Raw genomic sequence first — 17571 nt, 5'->3', positions numbered from 1 at the left:
GTTCAAATAAGGCAAATGCCAACCTGTAACCAATTCAGCTGATTCTGTACTTCACCTCTGACTTCTGTACGTCACTTCCTTTTTGGCCTATAAATTTGTTCTGACCACGAGACATCCCTGGAGTCTCTCTGAATCTGCTGTGATTCTGGGGGCTGCCCAATTTGCAAATTGTTCATTGCTGAGTTAAACTCATTTAAATTTAATTTGGCTGAACTTTTCCTTTTAACAACCCTTACAACTGAAAATTACTTGATGCATTCCAAACACCCATTTCTTCACCAGTAAAATGGGGCAAATAACTATTTCTACAAGGATTACATGAGATTACATGTGTGAAAAGGCCCAGGTATGCCTGGAATAGAGTGAGTGCTTAGCAAACGTTTATACTTTCAATAAAAAGAGAAGAGGCATAAGATTTTGCTTGGGAAAAGCATAGTTTAAAAAGATGAAATGACTTCCTACAATCATACATCGTGTAAAAAAGGCTCTGTTGAGTGCCTCCTCTGTAAACCTTTTGGTTTGGTAAGTTTTTTCTTATCCTTTTCTATAAGTTCTTTTTTTTTTTTTTTTGAGACAGGGTCTTACTATTTTGCTCAGGCTGGTGGGCAGTAGCGTGAGCATAGCTCACTGAAGCCTCGAACTTCTAGACTCAAGCAATCTTTCCTCCTCAGCCTCCTGAGAAGATGGGACTACAGGCATGTACTGCTGCCGCCTCCAGCTAAAGGTTATTTTTTTTAACTGCACTGATTCCTTTGAGCTGGCTTACTGAGATATTATATGTGCCCCAATTTCTCCAAGATGCTTACCAAATAAATAATCACAAAATATTCACTGATATTTTCATAGGATTATGACAAATGATCATCTGACTACATTCTTACCCAGCTCGATGTTCTGGGATGTATCAGCTGTGTGGAGAGCTGCCTCCTTGCCAGGTTTCAGCGTCCCATTAATTGGCATTCCTTTAACATAAAAATCAAGTTCACAGGGTAGCAAGTTGCAGATTACCACAGTTGGCAGGAGATATATGGTATGCCCAGGCTGTCTGAAAATCTGTTTTGCACTGTCAGAAAATATGTTTGAGGGCATATAATCTGGATAATTCTCTTTCTTTATAGCCACACAAAACCTATGAAGATAAAATGGTATAAAAATCATCAGACTTAATGAAGAACTTAAATTTTTTCTCCTTAGCTAAGTATGAGAAAGAATAACATTAAGATGGTTCAATGAGTAAAATTATTTGCAGTTTTCAATCCAAATACATTTACTAAGATATAAATGCACAATAATATGTATAGATTTTAAATGTTCAGTTTGATGAGCTCTGACAATTATACACACCTCTATAAACACCATCCAAAATAAATTATAGGATATTTCCCTCACTCCAGAAAGTTCCCTCATGTCCTTTTCCAATCAATACTCTCTTCCATCATTCAGGCAACCCCTTTGTAACATTTATCACTATGGATTAGTTGCGTCTGTTCTGGAACTGCATGCATATAAGTGGAATCATGCAGTACGTACTACTGTTTATATCTGGCTTTTTTTTTTTTTTTTTTTTTTTTTTTGAGATGGAGTCTCGCTCTGTCGCCCAGGCTGGAGTGCAGTGGTACGGTCTCGGGTCACTGCAAGCTCCACCTCCCGGGTTCACGCCATTCTCCAGCCTCAGCCTCCCAAGTAGCTGGGACTACAGGCGATCGCCACTGCGCCTAGCTAATTTTTTGTATTTTTAGTAGAGACGGGGTTTCACCGTGTTAGCCAGGATGGTCTTGATCTCCTGACCTCGTGATCTGCCTGCCTTGGCCTCCCAAAGTGCTGGGATTACAGGCATGAGCCACCGCACCCGGCCTATGTCTGGCTTCTAAAACCTGAAGTCTCAACAAGATTCAGCCATGTTGTTCTATACATCCTCTTCGATAATTTTTCACTTCCTAGTAGTATGCCATGATATGAATAAATCGCTGTTAATTTATTCATTATCCTCTTGATAGCCGATTGGTTTTTTCCAGTTTAGGGTTAAATGAACATTCTTGTACAAGTATTTTTTTGGACCTATATCTTCATTTCTTTTAGGTAAATACCCCAGAGTGGCCTTGCTGGGTCCTTAACTTTTTTTTTTTTTTTTTTTTTGAGACTGAGTTTCACTCTTGTTGCTCAGGCTGGAGTGCAATAGTGCTATCTTGGCTCACTGCAACCTCTGCCTCCTGGGTTCAAGCCATTCTCCTGCCTCAGCCTCCTGAGCAGCTGGGATTACAGGAGTGTACCACCATGTCTGGCTAATTTGTTGTATTTTTAGTAGAGATGGGGTTTTACCACATTGGTCAGGCTGGTCTCGAACTCCTGACTTCAGGTGATCCCCCTGCCTTGGCCTCCCAAAGTGCTGGGATTACAGGTGTGAGCCACTGTGCCCGGCCAGTACTTAACTTTTATAAGAAATTGCCACACATTTCTCCAAAGCAGTTATACCATTTTACACTCCTACTAGCTACTTATGAGAGTTCAGTGGCTCCACATCTTTGTCAACATTTGGTGTTGTCATTCTTTTTTTATTTCAGCCATTTCAATGAGAGTAAAATATTACCCACTGTGTGCATTTCCCTAGTGAATAATCACACTGAGCATCTTTTCATTTGTCTATTGGCTGGGTATTTTCTTCTGTAAATTGTCCGTTCTTTTGTCTATTCTTTTTATTATGTTTTTATTGTTGATCTGTAGGAAGTTCTTCACACACTCTATGCAAAAATCCTTTCTCAGATATATGTATTTTTCCAATTCTGTGGCCTGTGTACTCCTTCTCTATTTTTTTGAGAGTCTCACTCTGTCACCCAAGCTGGAGTGCAGTGGCATAATCTCAGTTCACTGCAACCTCTGCCTCCCAGATTCAAGCAATTCTCCTGCCTTAGCTTCCGGAGTAGCTGGGATTACAGGCATGCACCACCATATCTGGCTAATTTGTTGTATTTTTACTAGAGATGGAGTTTCACCATATTGGCCAGGCTGGTCTCGAACTCCTGATCTCAAGTGAGCTGCCCACCTTGGCCTCCCAAAGTACTGGGATTACAGCCGTGAGCCACTGCACTTAACTCTCTTTTAGTCTCTTAACATGATGAGTTACATTTACTGATTTTCAAATATTAAGCTAATCTTAAATTTCTGGGATAAACCATTTGCTGGATTGCATTTGATAATATTTTGATAAAGGGCTGGGCACAGTGGCTCACATCTATAATCCCAGCACTTTGGGAGGCCAAAGTGGGCGGATTGCTTGAGGTCAGGAGTTCAAGACCAGCCTGGCCAACATGGTGAAACTCCATCTCTACTAAAAATACAAAAATCAGCCGGCTGTGGTGGTGGGTGCCTGTAATCCCAGCTGCTCGGGAGGCTGAGGCAGGAGAATCACTTGAACCTGGGAGGCGGAGGCTGCAATGAGCCAAGATCACACCACTGCACTGCAGCCTGGGCGACACAGCAAGACTCTGTCTCCATTAAAAAAAGAAAAACTTGGCTGAGCGCAGTGGCTCATGCCTGTAATCCCAGCACTTTGGGAGGCCAAGGTGGGTGGATCACCTGAGGTCAGGAGTTTGAGACCAGCCTGGCCAACTGGTGAAACCTCATCTCTACTAAAAATACAACAATTAATTAGGCGTGGTGGCAGGCGCCTGTAATCCCAGCTACTCAGGAGGCTGAGGCAGAAGAATCGCTTGAATCCAGGAGGCGGAGGTTGCAGTGAACCAAGACTGCAACCTTGCACTCCAGCCTGGGTGATAAGAGCAAAACTCCACCCCAAAAAAAAAAACAAAAAAAAATTTTTTAATAATGATATTTGCACCTCTTCATGGGGAACACTGGTTCATAGTTTTTACATAGTAGCTATATCAGGTTTTGGTATTAGGGATATGTTGGCCTCATAAAATGAGTTCAGAATTGTTCTTTCCTCTTCTATTTTCTGAGAGATCTTGTGTAAAACTGTTATTATTTCTCCTTAAATGTCTGGTAGAATTCACTAGTAATGTTATATGGGCCTATAGTGTTCTTTGTGGACGAAGGCTTTTCTAACAGTTAAAGTTCTTTTAATTTAGATACTGAGCTATTTGGATTTTCTATTTCTTCTTTGTATCAGTTTTGATAACTTGTGTTTTTCAAGATAGGTGCCATCTACATGTGGAATGTACTGGCATAAAATTGTTCTTACCTCCTTTTCATCCTTATGTCTATAGGATCTGTAATAGTGCCTCATTTTTTTCATTCCTTATATTGGTAATTTGTATTTTCTGTCTTTTCTCCTTGAGCAAGTCTTGCTAGAAGTTTGTCAAATTTATGTCAATTTTGACACTGTTGATTTTCTATTTTCTAGTTCACTGATTTCCATCCATATTTTTATTGTTTCCTTTTCCTATTTGTTTTGAATTTGCTCTTCTTTAACTAACTTCTGAAGGTAGAAGATTAAATCAGTGATTTTATATATTCTTCATTTTCTTTTCTTTTTTTAAATTAATTGAGACTTAACCAAAGGATCTTCCCCATTTTCGAATATGAGGATTTACAAACTATAACTTCCACCCTCGGAACGGTTTTGCTGCATCCCCCATATTTTAACATGTCTGCCTTTTATTATCATTTGATTTGAAATATTTTCTAAGTTCCTTTGTGATTTCTCTTTTTTGACCCATGGATTATTTACAAATATATTGTTTAATGTCCAAATATTTGGGGTTAGGTATCTTATTGTTGTTTATTTCTAGTTTACTTCTATTGTGATCAGGAAATATATTCTGTATGGTTTTAGTTCTTTAATATTTATTGATCTTTGTTTTATGGCCCAGCAGATGATCTCTCTTGATGAGTGTTCCACATATACTTGAAAAGAATGTATAATCTGTATATAAATGTCTATTAGAACAAGCTCATTGATAACATTGTTCAAATCTTTTACATATTTATTGATTTCTTTGTTCTATAAATTACTGAAATGGAAGTGTTAAAATCACCAACTCCAGCTATGTATTTGATGTATTTCTTCCTTTAGTCTGTTAACAATTTGCAGATCTGGGTAAAGAGTATACTGAAATTCTTTACACTATTCTTGTATCTCTTCTCTAAGTTTAGACTAAATGAATGTCTGTCTTCACTATAAAAGAAACTAAAGCCAATCCTCATTAAATAAGTTGAAAGTCTAAATTTGTTAGGGTGTAACATAGCAGTCCAGTATTTTTTCCAACATTGAATCTAGTAACATACCCCTGTATAATGGGAAAACAGGAGTTTAAATGGTTAGGCAATTTTGTCAAAGTTCTCAAGAAAGTCAGTATTAGGTACATAAACCTTCAAATTATTTTGAAATCTCTCATTTGAAAAACTCCAAACCCCAGGATTTTGCTTTCCAGTTTTGGAATGAGAACTCGTTATTTTCTGTTTGTTTTCCTTCCCGTCTCTGTATGTCCTCTCTTTATGCTGTTGTACAACACAAACTTCTAATCTTGTATGAGTAAATAGCGTGTGTGTTGGCTGTCTCTCCCATGTAATAAAGCCTCCCCAGACCCCACCAAGAGTTAGCACTTGAGTTCTCATGAACCCTAACTAAAACTCAAGGAATAAGAACTTTAGAGTTTAAATAAAGATAACTGAATCTCTAAGGGTCTTTAGAGAAAGAATGGTAATAGTCATTCCAAAAGAAAAAAAAAGGCAAAAGTGATATGCCAATGCAGTGGTGCTACATACCTGAAAAATCGGCTTTTTTCTGTGTCCATGGAGTGGCACTCTCGTTTACTGCTACTAATTTCTGCAGTCTTCACTACATTGGTCCAATGAATGGGAGCCTTACAGAAAAATACACCCAATCCTTTGGGCCGGGCCTGTAGCCGCCAAGAAGTGAGGTGTAAAGGCACAGCAAACGAATCCCCTGGCATGATAGCAGGAAGCACCACTGGCTCTGCCACAGAAATAAGGGTTAACACTTTCAGGCAATGGTCATCCACCCCAAAGATTGACCATCTCAGGACAAAAGAAGACAGACCATATATACTGACTGCTGGGGAAGATACCACTGGGGAAAAAGAGACTTGACAACAGTCAAGAAATATTTATCAGCATTTACTATATTCTAGACAATCAAAACATACTGTCTGGAGCTGATGGGCTATCCAGTCTTAGTTCCATTGGTGTCTCAAGTCTGTTCCTCACAATGAGGGCTGACCGGACAGTGATGACTTTCCGCGCACTGCCTTCCATAGTCACTGCAAAGACCACCCGCACTGGTGGGAGTGAAGAGAACTGTGAAAGAGAGATAAAGACAAAATAGTTATGTTTCTAAAAAAAACATATAAAATACAATAATATCGATCAGAATGTCTACCTTAAAAGCATCTTATTACTACTATAGCTCTTCAGTGAAATCAGTCATAAAACCCTAAAGCCATTCAGCTTTAAAGGAAGTAAACATCCTATAAATATATACTATTAAAACAATAAATTCTAAAAAGTTCTTAAAAAACAGATAATCCACTCAGATGTGATATCACAAAGTGTGTCACTAAGAAAAATCAGTCCTAAGCCTCTAGAAACATTATTAAAAACATTCACCTGAGACTGTGATAATAACCTATCCAATTTTCCAAACTTCCTGTAATTTGGTAAGAAAGTATCTGCTGGAAATTATCCTTGATTCATAAAGCCCCTGAGTTCCTTATAACGAAACTGAAAAAGGCTTGTTTTCTACTCTACTGGCAGGGAATTAAATAAAGAGCATCCAACACAATTAAAATTAGAAATAATGAAGTAGGACTTTGCAAAACATTAAATGATTTACCTTCTGTGTTATTTTCCTCCTAGATTAATATCCAAACAATGGGTTGGGTACTGCCCAAATACAGAAAAACAGAAGGAAGTCTTCTGAGATTAACATTTGTCTTTGTAAAATCCAGAAAGTGTGAAAGAAAGAATTGTCTGTATTGGTGTGCCTTTCATAGGAACAAATAATAACTTCTTTTTTTCTAAATGTCATAAAATATATTATTTAGGTCCATATATTATTTGTTGACATGCCTATATAAAAACCATTGTCTGTATTTTAAAGAGCTTTAAAAATAATCACTTGTTCATAAAAAGGACACCAAGGTTCAGAAACTCAACATAATGAAGGGAAATTATTTTTGGTCTTGGGTTACAGCCATTACATTATTTTTCCATATGTTCATTCACACATTCAACACACATTTTGTGCTAATACCATGTGACAGGAAATTTTCTTAAAAGTAGAAAAATCCCATGTTAGGTACACCAAAGAAAAAGTTTCTGAAAGTACTACTCTTAGAATGAGTGTCCAGAACATATTAACAATGCTTTTTACTGGAGAAACAAATGGCATGACATTGAAGCTTTTCATTCTGCCAACTTTCTCATTAAGACAAACAGCAAGTGAAAGTCAATCCAATAAACAATAAAATGAAGAGCTCCATGTTTTGAACCAAGACTTCTAGAAAGTCCAAACGAAAAGGCAAACTACAATTTTCTAGAGTGTTTTTAGAAGGACACAAAACTAGGCATAATTCATCATCGAAGCACAAGCTTCCAGTGACCCAACCCTAAAAAGGCCCCAATAGTCAAAGCCAGTAACAATTACTTTAAATCCTAGGCCGGGCGCGGTGGCTCACGCCTGTAATCCCAGCACTTTGGGAAGCCGAGGCAGGCAGATCACCAGGTCAAGAGATCAAGACCATCCTGGCTAACACGGTGAATCCCTGTCTCTCCTAAAAATACAACAAATTAGCCGGGCATGGTGGCATGCGCCTGTAGTCCCAGCTACTCAGGAGGCTGAGGCAAGAGAATCACTTGAACCCAGGAGGTGGAAGTTGCAGTAAGCCGAGATGGCACCACTGCATTCCAGCCTGGGCAACAGAGCGAGACTCCGTCTCAAAAAAAAAAAAAAAGAAAAGAAATCCTGTTGTTGTTTCAAACCTTGATATTTTTCAGGCCTACCTGAAGTTTTATGTTTCAAAACCTACAATCATCAAGGAGGAGAAATTATAAGTAAAAGCCTGGAATAAGTTTGTTAATGTCATCTCCTGATGATGTTTCAAAAGTCAAATAGGAAATAAATGCTACTTTTTCCTTCTTATTTACTTTCATGACCTTTGGACCCAAAACTATGAAACACACATGGTCATACCAGGGTTAATTTCTATTTTAACTTAGAATGAAAAGGCGACTTTGGACCAAACATTTGCCTTTTCTTCTCCTTCCCTGTAATACTTAGTCTCACACACCAAGCTAGGTGAAGACATTTTCTTGCAAGTTTTTGGAAAAGGAAGGTAATCATTAATAGAAAAGGGCAGAGATAAATTCCAGTCGCATATATGTCATAAAGTCTCTCTGATCATTAAGAAATGTACATCCACATGGTTCAGGTGCAGTGTATATACGCAATAAACACAATGACAACAGGAAAATCATACTTACATAAACCTGGGGATGTATAATATTTGTTCTGCTGCTTGGGCTGCCAATCTGAAAAAGATTTCAGAAGTTAGAGTCAGCACAGACTTAAGACAATTAGCATCATTAAATTCAATGACAACATAATTTTCTTCAAAGGGTGGTGTTTGTAAATACTTTCAAGTAAAGTATAGTCTACTATGAAGATAAAACATCTCCTCTTAAAGATATGGAAAAAACAATATTCATTTTATAACTATTCAACATATGCCAAATTTCTCCCCAACACATCAATGCAGTAGGAAAGGTACCTATGAGGGAACTGGTCCTTTCATTACCAGACATAAACTTAGGCTGAAAAGTAATCCTGAAAAGGTTTTGTTTTTGTTTTTGTTTTTTCTAAGGAACTTGGGGCACAAGAGCAGTAAAAATGAACACTTGTGCAACAGTGTTCTCTAAGAATATTTTTCATGAAGAAAGCTGCAATATCTCTGCAAATCTGCATTTCCACCTCACTACTGGAAATAAGTGCAAGTAACCCATGAAGTATGAAGGAGGATGGGGCAAGAGCACCCATGGCAGCTCTGTCAGCGAGGATGTCAGCCTCCACCTGCATGTACAAGTCAGGGATGCTACCTGCATCATTTCCTGGGCTCTCTCTCCAACCACTAGGACTACAGGAAGGGATGAAATTGGGGGAGGGGTACGTGAGAGCATGTGTGATCAGAAAATAAACGACAATGGACATCTCTCTTTGTGCCACAGAGAAAGATTTGGAGACACAGAGTAAAAGGATCAAGGTGCTGCATTATAAGAAATATTAAAAAGACAGCGTATATGGACAGCATAACAATATGTGAAATAAAGCCAAGACTCAGGTTCAGCAGACTAGTAAATTGCCAGTCAGGCCAGGTAGCATGAAATGGATCTACAGAAGTGAGGAAATGTGTTACTGCTGATTTTAAATCTTGTTTTTCTACTGAAACTAACCATTGGCTGGCTTATCTACATATTGATTACCAATGCCTATGACTGACTCAGTCAGTCCTAGAATTAGGGGAAAGAAAGAACAAGAAAGTTTCATTAGAGTAAGCTTATTACAGGCTTAACCATCTGACTTCCTGACAGTCACACACCGTAGAGGAAGATGAATTTTTATCTGGTGCTGCATATCGAAAAAAGGTCCCGACTTTGTCCACAGACACTGGGCTCACTTGCTCCCAGCCATTTACTCTCACTTGCAGTTGATGAATCCGGAGGTCATGGGTGTGTCTGTCAGGCAGAACAAAGAAAAAGATATTAAGCACAATCTCCAGAGGGGATGAAAAGTAGAAGCAAAGACACAAATCCGATTTAGTATATAATGATGTAAAAACCCAGTTGGCTAAACCTTTTGGAGATTACCTAATGCAAGGGAAATCAGGAGCACAGTTTAACTGGGTTTTACACTTACAACACAAACTGCAAGATCTGTAAAGCTTGATTGAGTAAGAGTGGCATTTATCCTCCATTGTACAAACCATGCAAATCCAGAACACAAGCCAAGGTCTTTCCCCCACCAACCCTCACCCCAACCTATATAATGATGTCACTGGGGTGGTAAAAATGCAGTAGCGATTTAATCAGATAACCATACTCTTGGAAATGCATAAAAAATTATTCTTGGTTCCTTTGTTGAAATCCTACTTCGCTCAGAACCACATGCAGTTGTTTGGCTCCAGCGTTGCGTGACTACAGACAGGGCAGGAGAAGCACAGCGCTCATTTCAGGGCTCCTGTGCTCGACTGAAACTGGAGCAGAAGGCAGTGGGCAGAACAGGAGGAACAGGAGGAAATTGCACATTTAATTCTATTTTAGATTTTGCCTAATTCAAGCCAGAAGTGAAATGGGGAACTGGATTTGAGGCTGACAGGAAGCGGGGAGGGAGGCATGGAGTGGGGTGCAGTGTGCCAAAAGGGGAAAAAGCCAGAAAAGGCATTTATTTTGAAGAATTTAAGCAGAATAGTGGGACTTGAAATGGATTATGAAAACGGAAACAAAAACGGAAATGACAAAGAGGTCAAACCCTTTCTGATATGACAGAGGATGGGCTTATCCAGAAATGTTCTCAACAGTTCTGTACTTAGTTTCTCCAAGAACTGTGGGGACCAACAGGAAAATGCCCACTGCTCATACCTGGAAGCTAAAGTCGCTTCCAAGTACCTGTGTGCCCAGCATAGCGATTTTTTTTTCCCCTATAAAATCCCTGGAGTCCCACACGTTTAGAACTCTTCCTTCTTGGGAATAATGTGTGCGGGTACCAAAGCTATGCAAAAGGAAACCTGCTTGACTTGGGAGCAAGTTTACACTCAGTAACTGAAAGCACCACAAAAAGCACATGATGACAGAAAGCTAAAGCCAATCTCTTCAATTTCAGCTCAGCTTGAAAACAAACATGAGGCTCAAATACTAAATCTTAACCTATTCATATCCATTGGATAGCCTGTGCATAGAAAAATACTTGTAAATAACACTTTATTGGATATTTTCTGATCTCTCAGTAATCAGATAGAACATTTTCTCACATTCATTCCAGTTTTTAGTATGGGTACTTCAGGAATGCATCAGCTAGCAGTCTCCCCAGATCAGTTCTTTTTAGAATCAGAATTTGTCTTATTATTAGCTTTGAGTCCTGAAACTATCTGCTTGCTAAAAGTACTACACGGCATATATGTAAATTAAAATTGAAATCAACATGCTTTGAGAATCTTTTAAGAATACCATATCACCAATCAATCATGAAAATCAGGCCAAGATGCAATAAACTTGAGGGTTATGATATGTCTATGTTTCCACCAAATTCTGTGAAACACACAGGTTATCACCTCATATGTCAAATAAACGGATAGTTAATGAAAAGACATATATTTCCAAGATGGCAGCAAAGTCTTTATTTTTTAAAAGGAGGCTGGGTGCAGTGGCTCATGCCTGTAATCCCAGCACTTTGGGAGGCCGAGGTGAGAGAACTGCTTGAGCCCAGGAGTTTGAGACGAGCCTGGGCAACACAGTGAGACCTCATCTCTACAAAAATAAAATAAAATAAAATAATAAAAGGAAACACTGATTTATGAAATATTTTTTAATAAGAAGACATTAAAATCATTAATAAGGGGCCAGGTGTGGTGGCTCACACCTGTAATCCCAGCACTTTGGGAGGCCAAGGCAGATCACTTGAGGTCAGGATTTCGAGACCAGCCTGGCCAACATGATGAAACCCCATCTCTACTAAAAATAAAAAATTCGCCGGGTGTGGTGGAGCACCCCTGTAATCCCAGCTACTCAGGAGGCTGAGGCAGGAGAGTTGCTTGAACCCGGGAGGCAGAGGCTGCAGTGAGCCGAGATCGTGCCACTGCACTCCAGCCTGGGCAACAGAGCAAGAAGACCCTGTCTCAAAAATAAAATAAAATAAGATAAAATAAGATAAGATAAAATAAAATAAAAAATAAAATAAAATCATTTATAAGGAAAGTGAAAAGGCAAAACACTAGGGACCCTCACTTACATCCACCTTTTTTTTTTTTTTTTTTTTTTTAAAGAAAAGAATAAACCATACTTTACCTGTGTCTTAACTTTCCTCTTGCTTCAAATTCAAAGGGAATCTCTTCACCTGTAAGGACTTCTCGCCATTCACTAACATTGTGAGTATCATCGAGAAATGTTCCATTCCCTTCTGGAACTACCCCTGGACTCCCACTGTGAGACAGTGCAGCTCTGGAACCAAATCAGATGACATCAGCCTGTCCCTGTTTCTTCCCAACTCCCTCTCACAGGAGTCCCGTGCAGAAGAGCAGAACCTTCTCACAACTCAATTCCCAGCAATAAAAGGCTGCATGACCTAGCTACAAAGAATGACCTTGAGGGTCACTAACTATAGCTATCTTCATGCTGAATCACAACTTATTTGAAATTTTAGAAACAGCTGAAAGCTGTCACTCTGTAGTCACTTACCTCAAGCAGTAGAATCTGGTACATGTGAATTACGGCATGACTTTTTCAAGTGGCATTTAAGTGACTAGTTAGAATTTAACAGACCTACACTGTTAAAACAAAAAAGCTTCTCTTCTAGAGCAGTCTGGTACTTGGGGGAGGTCAGAGAAATGTGATTTCAAATCAATGGATTCTGTTACTCATGCCATGTGCTTCATAACCTAAGCTGGAACGATCACCATGTACTTGGAAGGCTGAGCCAAGATCTAAACAGGCAGAAAGTTGTTAGAAAAGGTTCTCGCCTGGCTTAGGTAAAGTCTCCTTTGTTCTCCAAACTCCACCCAATTCCATCTGGGGTGAAGTGCGTTTTAGGTATGAAAGAATTCTTTAGGGATAGAGGGAGAATGGGGATGTTTTCAAAGCAGTCTTGGAATAAAATGGCAAAACATTTGGTGTGATAACCATACATAGCTTCTTTAAAACGGGAAAGAAGGTAGAGATCGAGGAGAAAAGATGGAATGGCTTTTTCATACTTCCTACTCACATCCTTAATTTGCTTGGCTTTTAAACATAAGGTATACCAAAAACAAGATCATAATTAGACTCAGGACCTGCTTCTCTGACTATAGATTCTCTACAAAACCAGAACCTCCATCATAAATCTCAGCAAAACAGCAAGTTATTCATTCAAATATCATCCCAAGAGCCTCAAGAGGGGGCCCACCTTGCTCTACTGGGCTGGCACAAGAAGGCTTTGGTGGCAGAGATGACTTGGGGTAATATAAACTGACTGCTTACCTGGTGGGTGTGGTGGTCAGGGTGGCAAACCACAAAGTGCACCCCGTGTGGTTCCTCAGAGCAAAGGGGACAAATGGCTGCCGGCGCTTGGGGGTTTTCACCTCTGCTACGACAAACAGAAGAAGGCTATGAGCAGACGCCTCTATCTGCATGGCAGAGACCCTCCCCCTACCTGGAGACAGTGCCCAAATTTGTCTCTTGTACAAAGCGGCTGAAGATGGAGGCAAGAAAGAAGGAACAGGACAAATAGAAGCTCCACGTATTTGCTGGCTGCTATGGGAGAATTTGGTCCCTGCCTGACTATTCCCAGCCCCCAATTCTTCCACAACTCTTAAAGGCCTTATCTTTCAGAAGAAGGCATCAGGACCTAACTTGGTGGGAATCACAAAAGAAATAAAAATGGACCTCCCCAGTGCTCCCAAGAACTATATTCTAAGTGGGTAACCTAAAATGTAGCAAGATATATCATATGTACTTATTAAAACTTTGTCCAAAAAGCCTTTACCTTAAGGAAGCCTCCCTTTATATGTTACCCTACATAGTATGCATTTTGTAACAAAATAAAATAAAAACATTCTTTCCTATTCTTTTATACTAATAGTTGTTTTTATCTCCCTGGAAAGTCATAGGTATACCATCTCAAAGCTTTTCAAACAAAACTGTTAGCCCATGTTTTAAAGATAGATATCACCACCATCTATTATAAGGTGGGTACCATGGAAGCCATAAAAGGAACATAAAATACGGCTTCATTGCACAAAAAGCTTCTAATCAGGGAATGTGGAAAGAAACAACAATCAACACAAAGCAGTAAGTAACCAAATTCTAAAGAGCGGTGACCTGACTATAAAGGTTGTAAGAAACCCAAAGCAGGCTTTCTGGTGCCCCAGCTGCTTTGGCAGACAGATCCCTCTGCAGGTACCACTGCCCGTGCTATGTGGTTCCACATGGAACACAGAGTACCAGAAGGAAGGGCAGCAGCTCCTCTAACCAAGGGCCTGTCTCCTCCACTAGCCACACAAATAGGGAGGCAGCAGCAGCAAACCAGTGTGAGAAAGCCTCCTGGTTGACATGTTCACAACACACGTACACAACCAACAAAAAAAGGGAAGTGTGGTTCAATCTTCTTATGTGTCTAGCATTAAAGTAGGAAGACAGCATTAGAAAGACCATGACCCATGTGCTCTGCAGCTGGGAGAAAATGACATCTAGAGGAAGCTGCAAATGCTAACTGCAGAGAACACTATGGCAAAACTGAATTCATCCTACAGGACATCTTCTGTCAACAAAATCGAGAAGACAAACTGCAACATGTCCTGCCTTCTGCAACCTCCAGACCGAGGCTGGTACTGTATCATAACAGTCGGTAATTGTCACTGCCTTTTAAAAAGCAATCACTTCCTTTTTTCTCTTACCTCTTTTAAAGTTTTGAGAGGTTAGCATTGTAAACAATGAAAACCAAGCAATTTTGGGTCAAGGCAAGTCCTATTTTGATAATGACGATGGTTCAGGGGAGTCTAAGATATAGTAATCTGCTAAATAAATGAGCAGTCTCCAGTGTGTTCCCACAATTTTGTGGTCAGTCATTTAGAGATACCCCAAATACTTCTAAAGATAATCTCCACTAGGAATATGCCCATTTCTCACCCCAATGGCCTTACTTAGCTCCCAAAGTTTGGTTTAAAAAAAAAAAATTAGTGCTCATCAAGTAGAAAATTAAGAAGTAGCTGTAAGGCTGCTGACAAGAGCAGAGGGGGAGTAAAAAATTTAAGAGCTGTCTGCAGGGTAAACGGTATTTATTGTGGCACTTTGAAAGGCACCTCCCTCTTCTATGAGTGCAATGAGAGAGCTGCTTTTATTACAGTAGATAAAGGGCCCAGGAGAAAAAGACGCCAGATGTGCTTTCATATCCCACTGTGAGCCAGACTGTAAGTTTCCATTTGCAAATTAGATTTAAAAAGAACAGGTGGCAGATGGCTTTGATCAGTTTGTTATACAGAATAAAGTGCTGCGAATCCATACAAATATATTCACAAGTACACTGCTTTGGAGTTAAATAGCATGGGTAGGCACAATGCTTAGGTCTCCAAGCTTCTTGCATTGATTAGACATAACGGCACAGGCTTCAGTAACCCATTTCTCTAAGGATAAAAATACACAGCATGCACGCAAATCCAAGCCCAACATCAGGCAACAAATCTGACATCTCCTGCACCAGGGTCCAAATAAACTATGTACTTGCCTTTGGCACAGCACCAGAGACAAAAGTTCCCAAGTCCATCAAAGAGAACATTATTCCCTAATGGCCTCAGAAAATCTGCCTCTAGTGACCAAACCCAATTTCTTCATGGGCTGAGAGAGAGTCTAAAGCTACCCGTATCCAAGTTCAGCTTCAAACAGCTCCAGCTAAGGAAATTTCTACCCCTTTGGACTTATTTCACACAGTAATTTTGCCATTATAAACAGTGTAGGTTGTCATGCTATGTAAGCAGCTCAGATCAGAAAGGACCTGGTTTGTAAATCATAAGAAGCAGATTAAAATACTAGGTTTGCTACTAGCAGGTCAACTGAATAAAGGCAAATCACCTAGTGTCTCTGAACCTCACTGTCCTTATCAGCTGAATAGGAATAATGCTTGGCTAAGCCTGAACGATTAAGTAACATATAGAAAGCTTAGAAGCAGGAATACATGAATAAATTAAGATTCAGCTCTGGGCTTTCTTCGTGAGCCCTCCCTCAAACATCCATCCTGGTAAAATTGTCCAGAAAAAAAAATCCAGGGCAACGTACCCTGAGTATTAACATCCCTGTTCTATATTCCTGGTAGAGGGAGTTCCTGTGGCCTCTTTCTATTTAAAAAAATCATGACGAATAATCTGGAATTTGCCATGTACACACATAAATCATTCAGATTAAATTGCACTCCCTAAAACAAAAAATGAACATCTTGGGACTCCAATTCCTCAATGATTATGGTGTTTTCTACCATATTCACTTACCAGTGAATTTCTCAAGAAACTTTCAAAGATCAGAGATAGAAATAAAGAAAATTTTCTTTTTTATCTCCTAAACACAAAAATTGACATCCAAAGAAATTAAGGTTTGTGTCTAAGCAATTATTTACTGAGAATTTTTTTTTTTTTTTTTGCGCTATCCCTATTATTACAGTGCCTGTTCCAGGGCCCCGTGCATTCCCATGAGAATTTTCAGTGGGTATTTTATAAACTTAAGACTTGTGGCACCACTGTTTGATGAAGCATGGTGTTCCTCAATCCACTTGCTCTTCAATATGAGAAATCTCCTCTAATTGACATTGTATTAACATATTTCTGCATCATACACTGTGGAGTTTATTCCATTTCCACCGAAGTTAAGGGAGATGGAAGGGAAACAATAAAAGAATCAGCTGATAATATGCACCACTCTGTTCATCAGTTGGAAATGTTCATTCCTATTACCAAAGTACTCATGACATGGAATACCCCCAATTCAACTCCCACTCATTAAAAAAAAATTGATGTACAAGGCAGTTCTTAAAACAGGAAAATAAAGCAAGCCCTCGCTTGGCTATACTGTACCTCTAGCATAGATCTGGTGCTCTAGGTTAGTCAGACTGGCTGTACTCCTAGTTCTAAGGTAGACAAGGGGGAGGCCTGGTAGACAGGAGAGACAAAGTTAGAGGCTAAGAATAAATACAGTGAAATAAGAAGACTCGCTTCCAAACGATAAGCACAAATAGAGAACATTACAAAAACAGCAAGCATCATGCAAGTACAGGGTCATTCCCATCAGTGATTACTAAGCGCTACGAATGTACTTGACAAAGTGAACACATTTTTATGCTAGTTTTTATTGTTGAGGCTGGATCAATGTAGCATGCTTTTTTTTTTTTCGTGAATTAGAAGAATATGTATTGAACCTTCTCTTGAACAGAATGACAAGCCTTTGGAAGATTTTTAATTTAAAGGTGTTATGTTCTTAAATGGCATTAAAAAGTTACAAAAATCAATCAGTACAGATTTTAGTGGAGGTTGCTCCATTCCAACTGGTAAAACACAGAAGTAAAATGCTAGTCTCAGGGGATCTCAAAAATTCAGGGGAAGAGTCAGTATGTGTTCCAAATTTAAACAATCTCTACCGAGGAGTTGTCTCATAGTGTTTATTTAAATTCTAAATCAAGCATGGAAGTTTTCAGAATATTTGATATTTTCATAAAATGTCTTTGGAATACAAAACTAATAAATTCAATCAAGTGCCACATCACCCAGGTTTACCTGCAAAATCTCAGCCCTGACTGAACAAAGCCAACAATTTTGTCAAAAGGAGGCCGGCATTTTCTTTCCCCTGATAAAGAAACAGTGAGAAAGCAGC

At 39.3% G+C, this 17571-nt stretch overlaps 1 protein-coding gene across 8 annotated transcripts in view; it reads right to left on the bottom strand.

The window, feature by feature from the left end:
• Positions 1-17571, bottom strand: part of VPS13D (vacuolar protein sorting 13 homolog D) — a 284007-nt gene that overhangs the window by 158033 nt on the left and 108403 nt on the right. For 5 of the 8 annotated variants that reach the window (XM_032758968.2, XM_058444649.1, XM_058444650.1 and 2 more), the window contains 8 exons: positions 16779-16853; positions 13201-13306; positions 12034-12186; positions 9573-9708; positions 8461-8508; positions 6126-6276; positions 5725-5935; positions 882-1129 (listed from right to left, as the gene is read on the bottom strand). In XM_032758968.2, the coding sequence (XP_032614859.1) occupies positions 882-1129; positions 5725-5935; positions 6126-6276; positions 8461-8508; positions 9573-9708; positions 12034-12186; positions 13201-13306; positions 16779-16853 (1128 nt within the window). The remainder of the gene's footprint in view (positions 1-881; positions 1130-5724; positions 5936-6125; positions 6277-8460; positions 8509-9572; positions 9709-12033; positions 12187-13200; positions 13307-16778; positions 16854-17571) is intronic. The other 3 variants (XM_032758969.2, XM_032758970.2, XM_032758971.2) reach the window with 3 other exon arrangements.

This window comes from Hylobates moloch, unplaced genomic scaffold (assembly GCF_009828535.3).
Source record: "Hylobates moloch isolate HMO894 unplaced genomic scaffold, HMol_V3 SCAFFOLD_9, whole genome shotgun sequence".
Taxonomy (NCBI): domain Eukaryota; kingdom Metazoa; phylum Chordata; class Mammalia; order Primates; family Hylobatidae; genus Hylobates; species Hylobates moloch.
This window is presented reverse-complemented; position numbering and strand designations above follow the sequence as displayed.